At 34.7% G+C, this 18,175-nt stretch overlaps 1 protein-coding gene across 6 annotated transcripts in view; it reads right to left on the bottom strand.

Moving 5' to 3' along the window:
• Positions 1-358: 358 nt before the first annotated feature.
• SHOC1 (shortage in chiasmata 1) overlaps positions 359-18,175 on the bottom strand; it is an 87,086-nt gene continuing 69,269 nt past the window's right edge. For all 6 annotated transcript variants that reach the window (XM_047831387.1, XM_047831389.1, XM_047831390.1 and 3 more), the window contains 7 exons: positions 17,115-17,226; positions 15,722-15,843; positions 11,517-11,610; positions 8,299-8,430; positions 5,929-6,078; positions 4,098-5,058; positions 359-563 (listed from right to left, as the gene is read on the bottom strand). In XM_047831387.1, coding sequence (XP_047687343.1) covers positions 463-563; positions 4,098-5,058; positions 5,929-6,078; positions 8,299-8,430; positions 11,517-11,610; positions 15,722-15,843; positions 17,115-17,226 — 1,672 coding nt within the window. In that variant the 3' untranslated portion in view covers positions 359-462. The remainder of the gene's footprint in view (positions 564-4,097; positions 5,059-5,928; positions 6,079-8,298; positions 8,431-11,516; positions 11,611-15,721; positions 15,844-17,114; positions 17,227-18,175) is intronic.

Raw genomic sequence — 18,175 nt, 5'->3', positions numbered from 1 at the left:
CTCTCTGCCCCTCCCCCGCTCACACTCTGTCTCTATCTCAAAAAAATAAATGAACATTAAAAAATAAAAAAAAATTAAAAAGGCTTGCTGGAAGAAAGGTGGGAAGCAGCATGGCTTTCAGAAGACAACTAAATATCCCTTTTATATATATATATATACTGAAATGTATATATTGCTATTGTTCTAAAAATATATGTTGTAACTATTGCTCTAAAAAAAAGCTTTGCAATGTTCGGGTGAATCTGGAAGATATTTGGATGTTATGACAATTATGCTAATTAGAATATTTTACTTACAAAGATGTAAACTATAGGGCAGAATATATATTTTGAAATTTTAATATGGATAACACCAAGAACATCTAACGACAGAATTTTCTTTAATAAATGAGCAAATCTATCATTTTGTTACTGGATTTTCATCAAAAACAAAGGAATGTGGCACAGAACACTGTCCTTTCTTTCAAAAAAACCTCAGACGAGTTTGTCCATCAACTCTACCAGGGACTTTTTCATACACTAGACGTCGTTTTTTGAATTGTGGTAGTTGTGAACACATGAGATCTGTTAAAAGGAGAAAAAGGAAAACCATTTTATTTCTGACATAGCTATTTTTTCCAGTTATTCAAGTGCATCCTATCTCTTCATCTATCTACAAAGTGTTAAAATTTCCAAACTGAGATAAAATGACTATAAAAATTACATTTTTAGCATAACTGCACCTGTACCTAATGGCCCAATACTGATTAGTGCCATGTATACATATTGTATACTCATGCTTTGCACAAATCATTAAATCTCCCTGGATTTAAGACTCCTTCATTTAAGTTTTCACTCATTAAGCCTGTTCTTTTTTTTTTTTTTAATTTTTTAATGTTTATTTATTTTTGAGACAGGGAGAGACAGAGCATGAACGAGGGAGGGTCAGAGAGAGAGGGAGACACAGAATCTGAAGCATAAGCCTGTTCTTTAACTCAAATCTGTAATGTTGTAGAATTTATCCTGAGGTCTGATATGTGATAGGTGGTGATCATGTATGGACTCACCTTCTATGACTGTATTAAATATGACACATTAGCCTGAAATATCCTAGATTTGGATACTTACAGAGGCTGATTGATTAAATCAGTAAAAAAGTAGGCTAAAATATTTAAAACTGTTTTGGTAATTATTCCTGGGGATATAATCTCATAATTACAAGATTTGGATGCCATTATAAGCATATTTAAAAAGCAATGTAGTAGGTAATTGTATCATAGAGGTCACAAATACACATCTGTAATATAAGACAAATAGAACATTATCTTGAGGTTATGCCAATGGCTTTGGATAAATTGTCTAGGGCTGCATTAACATCAATTCTAAAAGTGTTGCATCTTAAACAGTGGAAGGTAATGATGTGCTATGGGAAACCACAGTAAAAAGTCAAAAGTTTCCATAGTGTTAATGATACTAGTATCAAAGATTCATGTGACCTGTTTGAATAAAATTATTTTTTGGAAGAAATTTGAAAGTGGAAAAAAATATTTCTAAGCCATTATTTATTTAATATATGATTGGAAAATATATTTATAACTAAGTTAAGGAATTAAAATGTAGGTAGACATTTTACTATTCCATCCATATCCCTAAAAGTTTAAATATTAAAGTTATTAGAGGGGTGCCTGGGTGCCTCAGTCAGTTAAGCATCCAGCTTAGGTTGAGGTCATGATCTCACAGTTCACCAGTTCAAGCCCAGCATCAGGCTCTGTGCTGACAGCTCAGAGCCTGGAGCCTGCTTCAGATTCTGTGTTTCCCTCTCTCTCTGCCCCCCTGCTATTTCTCTCTCTCTCTCTCTCTCTCTCTCATTAAAACATTTAAAACATTAAAAAAAGTTATTAGAAATAATTTCTAAGATCTCACTGAGAAAATGGGAGGATTATCTTATACACTGGGATACCCTATGTTTAAGAACATATAGTAATTCACATACTTGATTTGGTCCAGGATGGAAAAAAAAATGGAATTTTCATTCAGTTCATTTATGAAGCTGGAATAAAGTTCATGTCAGAATGTGACAGCACAAATAAAGAACACAACAGGTTAATTGCATTTTGAATGTAGATAATGAAAAAAATATTAGCAACCATATTCAACAGCATATTAAAAGAATCACTCTTCAAAAGCCATTTAAGTTTATCACAGAATGACAATTATTATTTAATATTAGTAAACCTGTTAATATAATCATTGACATTAATGGGTCAATGGAGAAAACATGTGTGATTTTCCCCACTAGGTGCCAAAAATGTTTGGATAAAATTCAGCATCTGTTCCTCACAAAAGTTCTTACAAAATTTGGGAGATAATACTTCTCATTAAAATCAGGAACAGGGGCGCCTGGGTGGCGCAGTCGGTTAAGCGTCCGACTTCAGCCAGGTCACGATCTCGCGGTCCATGAGTTCGAGCCCCGCGTCGGGCTCTGGGCTGATGGCTCAGAGCCTGGAGCCTGTTTCTGATTCTGTGTCTCCCTCTCTCTCTGCCCCTCCCCCGTTCATGCTCTGTCTCTCTCTGTCCCAAAAATAAAATAAAACGTTGAAAAAAAAATTAAAAATAAAATAAAATAAAATCAGGAACAAAACAAATTATGACTATTAAACAGGACCAACTCCAAGTTTTGTGAATCCTGAGGCTTATACAGTTGACCCTTGAACAATGTGGGTGTTAGGGAGGCTGACTGCTCCCAGACCCCTCCCCCAAATTCAATACATAACTTTTTAAATACTTTATTTTTTCAATTTATTTCAGAGAGAGAGAGAGAGAGCATAAGCAGGGGAGAGGGGCAGAGCAGAGGGAGAGAGAGAGAATCTTAAGCAGGCTCCATACTCGCTTCTACAACCCTGGGATCATGACCTGAGCTGAAATCAAGAGTCAGATGCTCAACTGACTGATGCTCAACCACCCAGGAGTCCCTGTAACTTTTTAAAAAACCTAATCTCTGTACCTGATGTGGGGCCCAAACTCATGACTGTGAGATCAAGAGTCACATGCTCTACTGACTGAACCAGCCAGGTGCCCCCAAAATCTATAACTTTTGACTCCCCCAAAACTTAACTACTAATAATCTACTGTTGACCAGAAGCCTTACTGATAACATAGTCAATTAACACACATTTTGTAAGTTATATGTATTATATACTGTATTCTTAAAATCAAATAAGCTAGAGAAAAGAAAATATTAAGAAAATCAAAGGAAGAAAAACTACATTTACAGTACCATACTGTATTTATCAAAAAAATCCATGTGTAAGTGGACCCATGCAGTTCAAACCTGTGTTGTTCAAGGGTCCACTATACAAGTTGGGAGGTACTCTTTTATTATTTTCTATCAGTGATTGCACTCAGGATTGACAGCCTCAAGTCATCACTGCAATTTATTTTAACTTTTTTTTTTTCAAATTTATTTATTTATTTTGAAAGAATGAGTGATTGGGGGAGGGGCAGAGACAGGGAGAGAGAGAGAAACCTATGCAGGCTCTGTAGTGACAGTGCCACACAGGGCTTGAACTCACAAACCATGAGATCATGACCTGAGCCGAAGTCAGACGCTTAACGAGCTGAGCCACCCAGGCGCCCTTAATGCTTAGTTCATCTAAAGCTACAAGAATTTGACATATTTTGTTTACATTTATTTGCTTAGATGTCTATAGTTAGACTTTTGATTTTCTTTTTGACCCCAAAGTTAGTGAAGATTTAAAAAAAATTTTTTTTAAGTTTATTCATTTTTGAGAGAGAGAGAGAGAGAGAAACAGAGCATGAGCAGGGGAGGGGCAGAGAAAGAGAGAGAGAGAGAGAGAGAGAGAGAGACAGAATCCGAAGCAGGCTTCAGGCTCCGAGCTGCCAGCACAGAGCCCGATGTGGGGCTCAAACCCACGAACTGCAAGATCATGACCCGAGCCAAAGTCAGACGCCCAACCAACTGAGCCACCCAGGTGCCCCTAGTGAAGATTTTTAAGTATAGTAATTCAAACAAACAAAAATTCTTTTTTTAGTTTAGAGATGGTTCTATCTTTTAAAATTGCGTCTGCCAGTAGTTTTATTAATTTTAGATAGTGTTACCTGGTAATGATTTTTTGTCTCCTGAGTTAGATGAAGATTCAGAGTGCCTTTTCTGTCCTAAACATTTCCCGGCTCTTTGGTGGAAATAAAGACTGCTGAATTCTTTTTGATTTACATTAGGATCAGAAGCGCAAAATAAATCCATACTGGGGACAGATGGTAATTCTCTCCAGAAAGTCTTTTTAGTCCCAGCATTTGAACTTTGATGAAGGAAGCTTTCTACCTCATCCGAAAGACATTTCTGCTGAGTAGTGAATAAATTATCTTTCTGAGAGTACCATTTGTCACATGTAGTCTGCTTTTCACCATATTCTAAGTTGAATGAGTGATTCTGTTGTTCCCATACATTCTTCTTGAAGTTCCAGGGAAGAGGAGATTGAGAGCCTTCCAGTGAAAAGTTAGGGGTACATACTTCTTTATTTATAGGTCCTTTTGCAACATGTGTTCCCTTTTTCTGATTATTTATAAAATTAGGGGCAACTCTCTTCTGAGTGTCAATTGGTGATATTATATTTTCACAGTTCATTTGTGTTAGATCCAAAGAAAAAACATCTGACTCTGAATCATTCCAGTTTTGAAAGGAGTTACCAGCCATGTTCCTTGATCCTATATTAATTAGGAAAGGATTATGTACTATATTAGGATTACAACTGGAGTCTTTCTGGTAGCTGGCCTGATTATAAGAAGTCACAGGTGATAAAATGCATGGCATTTCTCTGAGTTGCGTAAGGGAAGAGTTATAGTTTGAAGTGATGTTTGTGTCTTTGTGCACTGTGGCTCCTATGTCTGATTTCTGGTATTCATTATATTCTTGAAAGACAGAGTTTGAAGAGCCAGAAGCTGAACTCTGGGAGGTAATGGTACTAGCCTGATTCCTGTTTTCCCGAGGTGATGGAATTTGAGGTGATTTTGTTATGGAAGAAGAACTAATCTTGAATAAGGAAGTGATGCTACAAAAATGCTAAAAAATTTTTTTAAATTAATGTAATACAAATACAATATACACATCAGTCAAGTAAATATAAATAATAGCACTTATCTATATGGAAAGAAAGCAAAATATAAATAAGTAGGGTATTACAGTGATCCATGTAATAAGAACATAACATAATTAGGCTCCATTAAAAGAAAAACTTATGATTTGTATTTCTTTTCTAATCACTTGTAATAGAATTTTTAGTTACACAAATTATACATGAATGTCATTTGCTTGATAAAAAATTAGAGTTTTTACAATAAGGCTAAAGTTAAAGTTCTCTTTACTACTATAATGAAGGGCATCAGGATTGTTTGGAAGAGATCATGTAAACACATATGAATAGAGTATGTGACTGCATATTAGTGGGCACAATAACATTTCAAAATAATTTAAAGTGTGATAAATGGACTGTACTGAATTATCTATATAAGATAGGTTTAAATATATAATGTGATTGACAGTCAATGAGAATTCTAAGAAATTTAGTTCAAGTAAATTATTTTTTTTAAGTTTTTTAAATTTATTTTTGAGAGGGAGAGAGTGTGTGCAAGTGGGGGAGAGGCAGAGAGAGAGGGAGACACAGAATCTGAAGCAGGCGCCAGGCTCTGAGCTGCCAGCACAGATGAAGGGCTCAAACTCGTGAACCACGAGATTATGACCTGAGCCTAAGTCAGAGGCTTAACTGACTGGGCCACCCAGGTGCCCCTCAAGTACATAATTTCTTTGTCAATATGTGAAGTCCAAAACAATTAAACTTGGATACCTCCATTTTGAAAATGTTTATGGCAAAAATCAATACTCAAATGGAAAGGAAATACATTCATATAAGAATATGGAATTCAAATAACTAACCTTTAAGACTTTTCCTGGAACTTCAGGTAAAAGTTCCTGAAGCTGACAAAGAGTTGCTAATAATATCCAGTGCAGTGATGGTCCTTTATTTAACATGAGCTGAGCCACCAATGGGTTAATACATGGAAAGTCAAGTAAGTACATTTCTTCCTAGAAAAGAGTTTAAAGGAAAAATCAGCCACTGGTCCTTTGAAAATAACCCATTTTATTCTGCTCAATCTAGAAGATTAAAATTTTTGTCATTGCACCTACCACTCAATTTGAGATGCTGGGGAAAAAATATGGCTAGTAGGGAAAGAAACTTCTTTGTCAGTTAGAGTTCATATGCTCTCAGGGGCACTTGGGTGGCTCAGTAGGTTGAGCATCTGACTTCAGCTCAGGTCATGATCTCGTGGTTCATGAGTTCGAGCCTAGCATCAGGCTCTCTGCTGATGGAGACAGCATGATGCCTGCTTTGTGCATGGAGCCCACTTTGGATCCACTGTCTCCCTCTCTCTCTGCCCTTCCCCTCCCCCTCAAAAATAAATGAAAATATTTGAAAAAAAGATTCATATGCTCTCAGATTTGGGAAAGATCTTAAAGTTCATTCATGTCAATCATTCATCCAAAAAACTTGTTACAGTTCATCTCCTTCAAATGACAATTGTATTATATAATGGTAGATTTTCTTTTCTTTTTTCAAAAAATGTTTATCTTGAGAGTGAGAGCACGAGCTGGGGAAGGGCAGAAAGAAAGGAGAGAGATTCTCAAGCATGAACCGTGAGATCATGACCTAAGCCAAAGAGTCCAGTGCTTAACTGACTGAGCCACCCTGGCACCCCTCTAATGGTAAATTGTCTAATGAAAACATTTTCAGGGACTTTAGTACCTCAAGATTTCTTTAGCTCATCCTTTGTAGGCCATATGTTACTATCACTATTTGATTTAAGATGAACCATGTTTATGATATCTAACAGATGTTGTAGTTTCAGGAAAGCCTTGCTGTGAAGAATAGAGGAAGAACTTCTATCAACCAGAACTGACCTTGATGGCCTAAAAATGTGTTCCAGAGAGATCTCATAATAATCTAGAAATATAGCAGCCATCTTTTATTATTGTCATATTCCCTCTTCTTTCTGGGATATACTGGCTTTTTGCACCCTCTTTGATAAAATCAAATGACAGACATGTGAGTAGATTAGACATGCCTTGGTAATAGGGAAACTGCAGACATATACATCCCATAATTAATTATACCCATACTTGCCAATAGTACTATGTTTTGCTTAGGCATATAAAAATTCTGTGATTTAATATACATGAATATTTTTTAATGTATATGAATACACGAATATTTATTTGCTTTATAATTTTATTTTTTGAATAGGCAAAATAGGCACATGGTTCAAAATTCAAAGGGTACTAAAAGATGTGCAGTAGGGGTGCCTGGGTGGCTCAATCAGTTAAGCGTCTGACTGTGGCTCAAATCATGATCTCATGGTTTGTGGGTTCGAGCCCCATGTCCAACTCTCTGCTGTCAGTTCAGAGCCTGGAGCCTGCTTCAGATTCTGTGTCTCCCTCTCTCTCTCTGCCCCTCCCTCACTTGTGCCCTCTGTCTCTCTCGAAAAATATATAAATAAACTTATCAAAAAAGGTGTGCAGTAAAAACTCTCATCTTCCTGCCCCCCATTACCCCAGTTTTCCTGTCTGGAGATAACTAATGTTATCATTTCTTGATAGCATTATCATGATCTCTTCCAGAGATATTTTATTTACTTACAAACACATATAAATATTAATTTCCCCTTGTTCAAGTGGTAGGATACAAACTGTATGCCACAACTTCATTTTTCATTTAATATAGCTTAAAGGTCATTCCATGTTAGTAAATAAAAAGCTCTATTATTCTTTTTTTATGGTTTCATGATTTGAATATATTAAAAAAATAAAGGAAACTGAGATATAAGGTTGGTATGAGAACTTAGACATTATGCTTAACCTGAAGGAATTTCTAAAAAGTTACTATTCAATCTTATGAATATTTTACAACTCTACTTTCAGTTTTGATTATGTAACTTAATTACTGACAAAGGCAATGATGGAATTTTGCTATTATCATATTTACCACTCTTAAATGTATAAATTTATGAATTAGAAAAAGTTATGTTTTAAAAATATTAGGCATTAAAAGTTCATTAAAATACTTCTGTCAAGTTGCAAAATACCCATGATTCTGGAAAATGATCTAAATAAATACTGTACATTATGGTTACTGTTCTATATGCTTATGCAAACATTATAGGACAAAAATATGCAACCAAAAAGAGAATTCAAGTATATGTATCTATACTTGCTTTGCAAATATCTAATTTACACATTTAGGGGATGAACCTTAGATGGTGAAACTTCAAGCCAGGATTTATCCAACCATTCATAAGGATCTCTCTTCGAGGTCATTAAACTGTGATCAGCAATTTGTCGAACTATCAGTGCAGCCTCTTCCACTCCTGGGGCAAGTACAAGCTAAAATATATTTTCTATATGTTAGATTATAGGAAATATTAGGGAGCAAAATATATCTTGCAAAAACTGTTTGTAATTAGAAGAAAAAAGCCCTGATTTTAACCTTTGAATATAATTTTAGATATAACTTATTAAAGTATCTATGTGAAATCCAGCATATTTTGTGAGTCTAAGCAATTTTCTTCCCTTCTTTAAATGTGGTATCTTTATAGTTTTCCAATTTTTGGAACTAAATTTCTTTACTTCCATTTGGCATTTATTAATAATTTGTTAAAATAACATATTTGGTTTTATATTTCACCTATGTTAGAAGCAAAGCAATTTAGATTATCATTAATAATATTTAATATTTTGCTTTTCCAAGTTAACTCTAATAGTTACCAAAAATAAGAATTTTAAAAATATACTGCAAGCTTTTTCAAATACTTTTTTAAAAAAGGATATTTACAGATGAAGTTGATGTGTATTTGAAAAGAAAAAAAGTTTTGATTTAGAGTATTTTGGGAATTGTTCACCCAATATTGGCTTATTTGATACTATGCTCTGTGTACTAAACTTTAAAAAAAGTTTCTTAATATTTCCTACTTCCTGTCTTTCAGTTGTGTTTTCCTCCAGGCCCTTCTCTTTCGAAATGCCAGCCTTTTTCTTCTGCTTTCAGTTCTATTTTTACCTTCATCTTTTAGATTCAGTTGAAGGAAGTATAGTCCATGGGTTAGCAGTTTAATGTGGATAGAGAATACTGCCCTAAACAGTCATATCTTAGAAATAAAAACACCCTGTCCTGTAGTGAAAATTCAAGAAATAGAGACTGTAGAAACCTTATAAAATCATTATGACAATTTTTTATTTCACAAGAAGAGTAACAAATACAAGACTGTTAATACATACCTGTAGGGATACATGTATTCTAAAGAAGGATTTTCTTTAAACTGTATTAAGTACATATAGAGTGTATAGAAACAACACTGTTTGATTCGAAATTAATTTTATTTCAGTTTTGGATGTTTTGAGAAGATTTGACACATTTATATAAATGTATAAAGGCACAATTTTATGGTGATGATAATGAATATTACCTTAATTTATTAGAGCAAGGATTCTGGAGCTCATGGCTAGGCTTTGAGAGATTCAGAAACCCCCTAACACTGTTTTCAAAATTTTGCATATGTGTTTATCTATGCATTTTTCTGCAAAATGAGTTCAAAAAGACATAGACCTTTTTTTGACATTAGAATAAAACATAGCCTAACACTAATAGCAGTATATTCTTTTAGTTTAAGAAAATGTACTTAAACTTCCTCATGTTTCTTTTATGGCTAGGCTCTTCAGATGCCTGAAAAAAAATTTTTGAAACCCATAACTGATGTGCTCTAAAAAGCCAAAAACTATACTACTAAATACAGTGAGGTAAAGCAACAATATATTCTAAAATAATATGAGTCTAGGGAGCCCCTTTTATGTAATAATGTTATTAAGTCAGAAGAATGGGAGACTTGAGTATTGGTGACATATTTTAATGTGTTTTGATTTAATTTTATTTAGTAGATGTTTGTTGAATATTTTTACTGTTTATAAAGTAATGTGCTAGATGTTATACATTTTACAAAGAAAAAGGGCCTAGTTTTTACCCTCCAGGGTGGAAGGTACATGAATGAATACCTTATACTATAATAAAGGCATAAAGTGCTCCTGGGAGAATGGGAGGAGAGATTTATCCTGAGAGGGTATAACTGGGGAACATTTTTTTAAAGTTTATTTATTTTAAGAGAGACAGAGACAGCACGAGCGGGGGAGGGGCAGAGAGAATGGAGAGAGAGAATCTCAAGCAGGCTCTGCACTGTCAATGCAAAGCCTGACGGGCACAAACCCTCAAACCATGAGATCATAACCTGAGCCGTGTAACTGGGCACATTTCTTAAACGAGGTAGTGTTTGAGCCAGGCAAAAACAGACAGAACTATGAAGGCTGGTGGTTAGGGGGAAGGAAGAGACAGGCTGGGATGATATGTTAGTGCAATGGCTTAAAGGTGATAGTGTGGTCATATTCAGGAAATGGTGAGTAGAATGATGCTAAAGGAAGGATTACTAGGGGCCAAATTGTGAAATTTGAAACCAGCTGAATTTGATCTCTCTTTCAATAAAGTAGGAAGCTATGGAAGGTCTTGTGAGCAAGAAAATTCAACGTAACAACAACTATTTATTAAGAGTCTACTACGTACTTGGCACTGTGCTGGGTGCCAGGAATATGAAAACAAGTAAACATGTTTCCTTTCCTTCAGGAGCTTACAGCCCAGGAAGTGAAATATTCACAGCTGTATTTCAGAAATATAAGTGATGTCAATATATATGATACACTGGAGTAGAACTAGAAATAAGGACATTAGTCAGGAAGTTGCTTAAAACTCCAAAGGCCTGAATTTGGGAAATAGCAGGAGTAGGATAGAGGGACATGTTCTAAAGACTGATTATGTTACAATAGTAACCTACTACTGAGTAGGTTACAATAGTAATGCCATAAACTAAGTTTGGGGAGAATGAGAAGTTTTGTTTTGGAAATGCAGAGTTTGAGGCACTTGTGGGATATTCATGTGAAGATTTCCAGTAGAATGCTAGAATACAGGTACAGATCTAAAGAAAAGTCAGGAAATTTTTAAGGATTATACTCAGAAATGAAAGCTAAATTTGTGGGAATGTCTGAGTTTATTAAGGAAAGAGTATAAAGTGATAACTGAAGAGGACTGAGCCCTGAATTGGGGGAAGTGTCTAAATTTCAGAGTGGGACATTGAAAACAAAGAAAAGACACTGGTTAGAGATGATTACAGCAGATAAAAAGAGTGTATCTTTCATAAGAAAACATTTTTGATCAACAAATATTTTTTATTCATATCCTGCCAAATAGTAATTAAGAGATAAAATATGACTTTAAATTCATTAAAGGCTTTTAGAACAGAAGTTTAAGTGGAAAGAATATTTATTAATTTGAATAACTGTTAAAAGGCTTTTAAGAATTTTTTAGTTTACTAGCTGGGCACTTGAGTTTGAGTATAATTTTGGTTTATTAAAACAAACATGTAAGAAAAGAATACCTTTACATCCAGTTCTTCTGATTTTAGCCCAAATGAAACCAAAGCTGCATAAATCAGTGCTAGATGATGAAGTGCCTTTTCTGTAAGATGGTACCTAAAAAAGATTATATTACTATTCTTGTACTCATTTGATGTCTGATTCTACTTATTAGAAGTTCATTTCCTTTTGACATTTCATATTATTAGAATAATCTGGCTAAAGTAATGCTAGTGTGGTAGGCTCAGCATTCTTTTGAAAAGATGGCTCCACCTCCATTCTTTAACAATCCAGTTAAATCTAGGGGATGCTGAGAGTGTGTCTGAGGAGAGTTTAACTCATACCCTTACTGACTCAGGGATGGCTAGCTGACTGACACAAACTAAAATATTCTATCTCCCTGGCCAAAGTACCAGGTTCAGATATGAATATGTGACCAGAGCCAGGCTCACTAGAATCCTCCCTGGCTCTTTTTTCCTGAACTGTTAGAAAAAAACGCTTTTTAAAAAGATCATTACCCTACATGGGTAATCATATTGCAGTATATAAATACATAAAGTCAGCATGTTGTAGACCTTAAACTTACACAATGTGGTATGTCAATTATATCTCAATTTTTTAAAAAACTACTTTTTTTCTTCTTCTATGGTTATTAAGCAGATCAGATGTGAGTCTTAAGCTTTGGATAGATATTTCTACTACCTTTATTCACTTTAAATACCCTAAGAAGCAAAAAGGAAATTTATTGGCTCATATTACTAAGAAGTCCAGGGAAGACACTGTCGGATCCAGGGTCTCAATATCATTGAGATAAGGGCTCTCTTAATTTCTTGGCTCTTGTTTCCCCAGCTAGTTTCTTTCTCAGGTGAGCTATTTCATAAGAGTGACCAATAAGAGTCACTCACTGTGCCTAAACAGTACAAACAATGTGGTTTCTGCTGAACACCTGCTTTCCTTCTTGGAGTCTAGAATTTTGGTATGTGCTAGGCAGACAGTGCCTACTCGACCAGTCCTTAGTAAAAGCCCTGGGCACTGAGTCTCTAGTGAGTTTCCCTGGCAGATGATATTTTATAAGTGTTGTCACAACTCTTTGCTGCGGAAATTAGGCACATTCTGTGTGACTCCACTAGGCTAGGATTCTTGGAAGCTTCCTTCTAGCTTCTTCTGGATTTTGCTCCATGCACTTTTTACCTTCGTTGATTTTGCCTTATAACCATTTACTATAATAAATCATAGCCATGAGTCCAAGTCTACACCAAGTCCTGTGAATCTTCTTATCAAATCATCAAACCTGGGAGTAGTCCTCAGGAGTCCTAACACATTTTTCAAGCAGGAACTAATGATACGAACTACTAAGGTAACTCAAGCAATTTTATTTTGTATGTTGAATTTTCCTCATTTGGTCAGTTGATTAAGATACTTCTTAAATGTTTTTATAAATCTAAAAATATAGAGCTGAGATACCTAGAAGTCTGAAAATAATTACATTTTATAATAACATCTTATTGTGAATAAATAGCTCATCACATCCCGAACATAAAACTATCTCAGGCTATTACATAATTAGTGGGGTTTGTTTCCCTGAAAATCTGGGTAAGAATAAGTGTGAATCTCCTCTTTTTTGCTTATACTTCAATTGCACCTCTAGAACATATGTGGAAAGCAATCTAGAAACAACTTAAAAATTTTTTCAAAGCAGTTTTATCTCTATAATACTTCCAAGATCTTGATAAAGCTTTAATGCTTTATAAGCAAGTTCCAAGCTTAAAATGCTTCAGAGACTTTACTAATATTCAAAATGAAGATTTTAGATCTAAATTATTATTTTTCTTTTTCAATTCTGGTAGAAAGGAAAAGCAAGGTTAAATGACTTGCCAAAGGTTATTGTTAATAGAAAAAGGAATAAGAACCAGGGAGTTTGGACTCTTATATTCTAACTTAAACTTATTTCCACTTAATAATAATCATATACAAAGAGCTCAGAACAGTAGATAAACAAAAATGGAGTCAAGCAAAAAGTCAATAAAGAAAAAAGTCACACAGGCCATGTCAAATAAGGTAAGATGTCTCTACCTTCTCTAATAACTAAATTAAATATTTTTAAAACTTCTACTGTGAGTGATGTGGTATGTGTTGCATGATAACTGTAGAGATTTAAAAAATGAATGAGACTAGTTTTCAATTTAGTAGGAAAGATGCATTCATTCAGTCAAGGAATATTTACTAAGCATCTATCATATGAAACAATATGAGGTGCCATAAAGCAAGTACTCTAAAATGATAATACAAAACAAAATGTGATAAATATCAAAGATGAGGAAAAGACAAAGAGCTAAGGAGTTCAAAGGATGGAGAGGTCACAACTAAATATCTATTTGTACGTGTGAGTTGGGGGGCGGGTATTAAGGAAAGACTGAATAGAAAAAGTGGTATTTGGGGATAGTTTCTGAAAAATAGGCACAATTTCACCAGATGAAATAGTTAGAGGAAGTAGAGAGTATCGTAGAAAGAGAGAAATGTATTGGCAAAAGTAGAAGTAGGAAAACCAGGACCATATTTGCAAGCCAATGAGAAATCCTTCTAGCTGAAATGGAAAGCAGTGAAAACTAAGCTGAAAATATAAGTTGAGATTATACTCTGAAGAATTTGAATATTTGGGTGAATAGTATGTATGTATACAGTAGATAATGGGAAAGTCAGTGAAGGCTTTTTATCGGAGTGAAACAGTAACAGCCTGGTTTTAGGAATATTAATTGGATGTCTGACAGATTATGGAGAGTAACACTGAGAGCCATCTGGAGGTGGGAAAGCAGTTGGTAGTCTATTGTAACAGTCCACATAAAATAACAAGAATCTGAACTAAGATGCTGGTAACATAAATGGAGAGAGGGGATTAATAAAAAAAAAAAGAGACAGTGGTTAAATCTATAGGATTTGGTTTCTAAACTTGGTGACTAAAAGAAAGGCAATGGTCATAAATAGGTAAAGGGCAGAAAAGAGGAGATATTGTTTTGAAGAGGATAGAGAATATAATAAATTCACCGTGGAACATGTTAAGTTTGAGAGCCTATAAAATATGAGGGTGGAAATATTTAACAGAAAATTAGAGATACATGTCAGCAATTTCAAAGAGAGACTGCAGCTGCAGATGTATATATCATAATTTATATGCAGAATGATGGTAACTGAATCCATGGGAGTGGGGAAGATTTCCAGTGGATCAAATAGAAGAAAGAAGACAATTCAGATGTATCTGAAGACTGGGACAAGGAAGAAGAGGTACAGACAGAGAAAGAGTAGTTAGAGAGATGGAAGATCAAAACATTGACTCATCATAGGACTGAAGGGCTTCGAGTAAGAAGGCACTGACAACAGGCTTAAACGCTTTAGAGCAGTGGAAGATGAAAATATTTTTGGAGCTGATCATGAGAGAGCCATGAATGATGAGTTGCCCTGAGAGACAGAGATGAGTACAGATGTAGGAAGAAGTGCCAGACTGCAGAGAAAAAAAGGAAGTGGAAGCAGTGGGTTCATAAAATGTAGAGATGAGGGAAAGGAGAGACACATAATGACAAATTAAGCCAGTGTCTCAGCATGGATTTTTTTTGTAATTTTTAAGTTAAGCACATCAATGACAGAAAGTATAGAAAGATGCTATTTAAAATTTTTTTTAAAATTAATGTATTTATTTTGACAGAGAGACAGAGAGAGCAAGCAGGGGAGGGGCAGAGAGAATTCCAAGCAGGTTCCACACTGTCTGCACAAAGCCCGATGTGGGGCTCAAACTCACAAACCGCGGGTTCATGACCTGAGCTGAAACCAAGAGTCGGACGCTTAACCAACCAAGCCATCCAGCTGCCCCAAAAGATGCTATTTTGTTGGTATATTTAATAAGATTTTAGAGAGAGTGACTTAATGACATCTTTTAACATACAAGTTCAGAAATAAAAAGTAATAAAACATGACACTTAAAGCTGCAATTCTTAGTGAAGTAGAGGAGGGGAGGGTGATTTGCACAGAACGTCTAGGGGAAATACATCATCTCCCAAATCCTAATTCCTATGGGCATCCCAAATTCCTATGGGCATGGCTCCTCCACCTGGAGGATCCCTGACTTAAAGCAAACTAGATGAGCAAGTGGAAAATTTGCATAACGATTTTTATTCAAAGAAGAGGATCAAATAACTTAAATATAAATGTAACTTTGGATAAAGAAATGTTTACTTACTCTGAGTTTAATGTTTTTTTGGTATATAAAATTATCCAACAATAGCTGTACTGGAATGATAATGCCATCAGTCTCATAATGATATTGTCCGATGCCTTCTCACAATTCAATTCTTTTAGGTCCTACCAGAAAATAAATAAAATAAAAAGGTTCACTAGGTTGAACAGTTGTTTTGAAGTTATTGTTACCCTATTTTAAGAATCCATGATATATAAATTATAACTTGAGAAGAAACATGAGTATGGGCTCCCTAAAATTTTATGGAGAAATTAAAATCACACTGGAAGTAGTAGGGGGAAAATTATGTAGTAGATGTCAAACAGCGAATGACAGCTTAAGCAAGGACAGCTCATGAATCTCCCAAAGTCCTAGATACGAAGAAAGCCACCTACAGAGTGTCCCTATTCAGGCAAGGTCCTTTATAGATAGAGATCTGGCTACTCATAAGGGCAAAATAAAATACATTTAAAAGCCCATGGGATAATCTGCACTGATTGCTTATTACTTAAGGAAGGAAGCAGTCAATGGACTTCCAGGAATTGCTCTCTAATGGCCCATCATTCCCTTTTTCCTTTAACACAATTAAATTCTATAGAGTGAATGATTCAGGAAATGTCTTACTCTGACAGTAAGTTATGTAACTGAATTAAAAGTTTTCCTAAACAGTATTTACCCCAAATAATTGTTTTTTAAAAACTTCAAATATGTAAGACATGGTATCTCTCAAGAAACCCTCTAATAGAGCCTGGTGTTTCCATCATATAATTCCATATTGTTAACATTTGCTCATTAAATCAGACTTATGTTATCATAATCTCTGCCATTAATTTATACTCCATACCATCAAACTTGGTTTCTGCTCCCCACTCCCACCCTACTGAATTAATTTCTTTGTACTCCAATCAAGCAAACATATCAAGGAGATTCAGTCAAGAATTTGTAAATCTTAAATTCCAAACTATAGGGATTTTTTAACGAGAATCTTTTTTTTTTTTTTAATCAGCTTACTTATAGGTAACCCCCACTTACTTGAGAGGAAATCTCGTATCACTAATCATGGATTAATATACTACCACCTGTTAAGAAGCATAGTAGCTAGGATTTGATTTTTCAGGTTTTCAACACTATAATTATTCTATAAATATATTTTAAAATAGTCAATATATAACATTAAAGATTCCGTATTTGCTTTGTCCTCTTAAAGTATGTTAAAAATTATAAGGCATTGAAGAAGTTTGGTAATAGTAATTTTGTATAGTGATGATTTTAGTACTTGTGGTCCATTTGCAAAGTTTTGGAAGAAATCACTAATATTATAGTTAAGCTCTCTATAGTAGAGCTAATAATAAATTACACAGATATTTGGCTTGTATTTCTTACTGTCTAGTTTTACCTGCAAAACTATGGCGGTGTGTTCATCAACTGTCACCACTACATAACACTCTGTACTTCCAAAGAGTTTCAGTGACTCACTGCAGCTTCTCTCCACTAGTGTGATATTATAGCTGTAAAATACCATATTTTTAGGTGACATCATGAAATGACTAAGAAAAATTCTTTTGTTTTATTATTTTTTTAATGTTTATTCAGTTTTGAGAGACAGAGAGACACGTGAGCAGGGGAGGGGCAGAGAGAGAGGGGAGACACAGAATCCGAAGCAGGCTCCAGGCTCTGGGCTCTGAGCTGTTAGCACAGAGCCCAACACAGGGTTCAAACCCACGAACCTTGAGATCATGACCTAAGCTGAAGTCGGCCGCCCAACCGACTGAGCCACCCAGGCGTCCCAGAAAAATTCTTTAAGAAAGTCTGTATTGTCCTTTTGCATATTAAATTATTTTAACGACTGCACTTTTTCTTTCATATATCAATTTATTCTACTTTATAAATTTGAGGAATTAAATTATGATTTATTCAGTATATATGAAAAATTCGTTAAGATGTGCATTGCTGTAGGTATTTTACTAAATATTACTGCACATAATACTATTATAAATGTATTGACCAATTTCTTCCAGCGTTTTAAATAATAATTCATGAAATCAAAACACTTTGTAATAGACTAAAACATTCTGCATTTATCAGAATTTTCTTTTCTCTTTCCTTAAAACTGGCCTAGATTTTAACTACCTTTTGTAAGCTCATAGTTTTCTGTGAATGCCCCATAGCCTTAAGATTTAAAAACAAAAGCATGGAAAATAGATCTGTATTATTTATTTATTTATTTTTAGATCTGTATTTTAATTAAGGTCACAGCTCAGTTATTCCTCCTTGATATATAGCCGAATGTCTAATATTTCTGTGACAACTTGTATGCTGTGATAAAGTGTTTTATATGATTTTAAAATGTTCAGTGCTGGTCTGACCTCAGTACTTAAAGTCTAAAAATTTGAGAATTTATTTAGAACTTCATAGTCCTATTTCCCAGGCAGTATTTAAGGCCCTCTAAATAAGAAC

The sequence above is a fragment of the Prionailurus viverrinus genome, chromosome D4 (genome assembly GCF_022837055.1).
Source record: "Prionailurus viverrinus isolate Anna chromosome D4, UM_Priviv_1.0, whole genome shotgun sequence".
Lineage (NCBI taxonomy): Eukaryota > Metazoa > Chordata > Mammalia > Carnivora > Felidae > Prionailurus > Prionailurus viverrinus.
The sequence above is the reverse complement of the archived record's forward strand: the minus strand, read 5'-3'. Positions and strand labels throughout refer to the sequence as shown.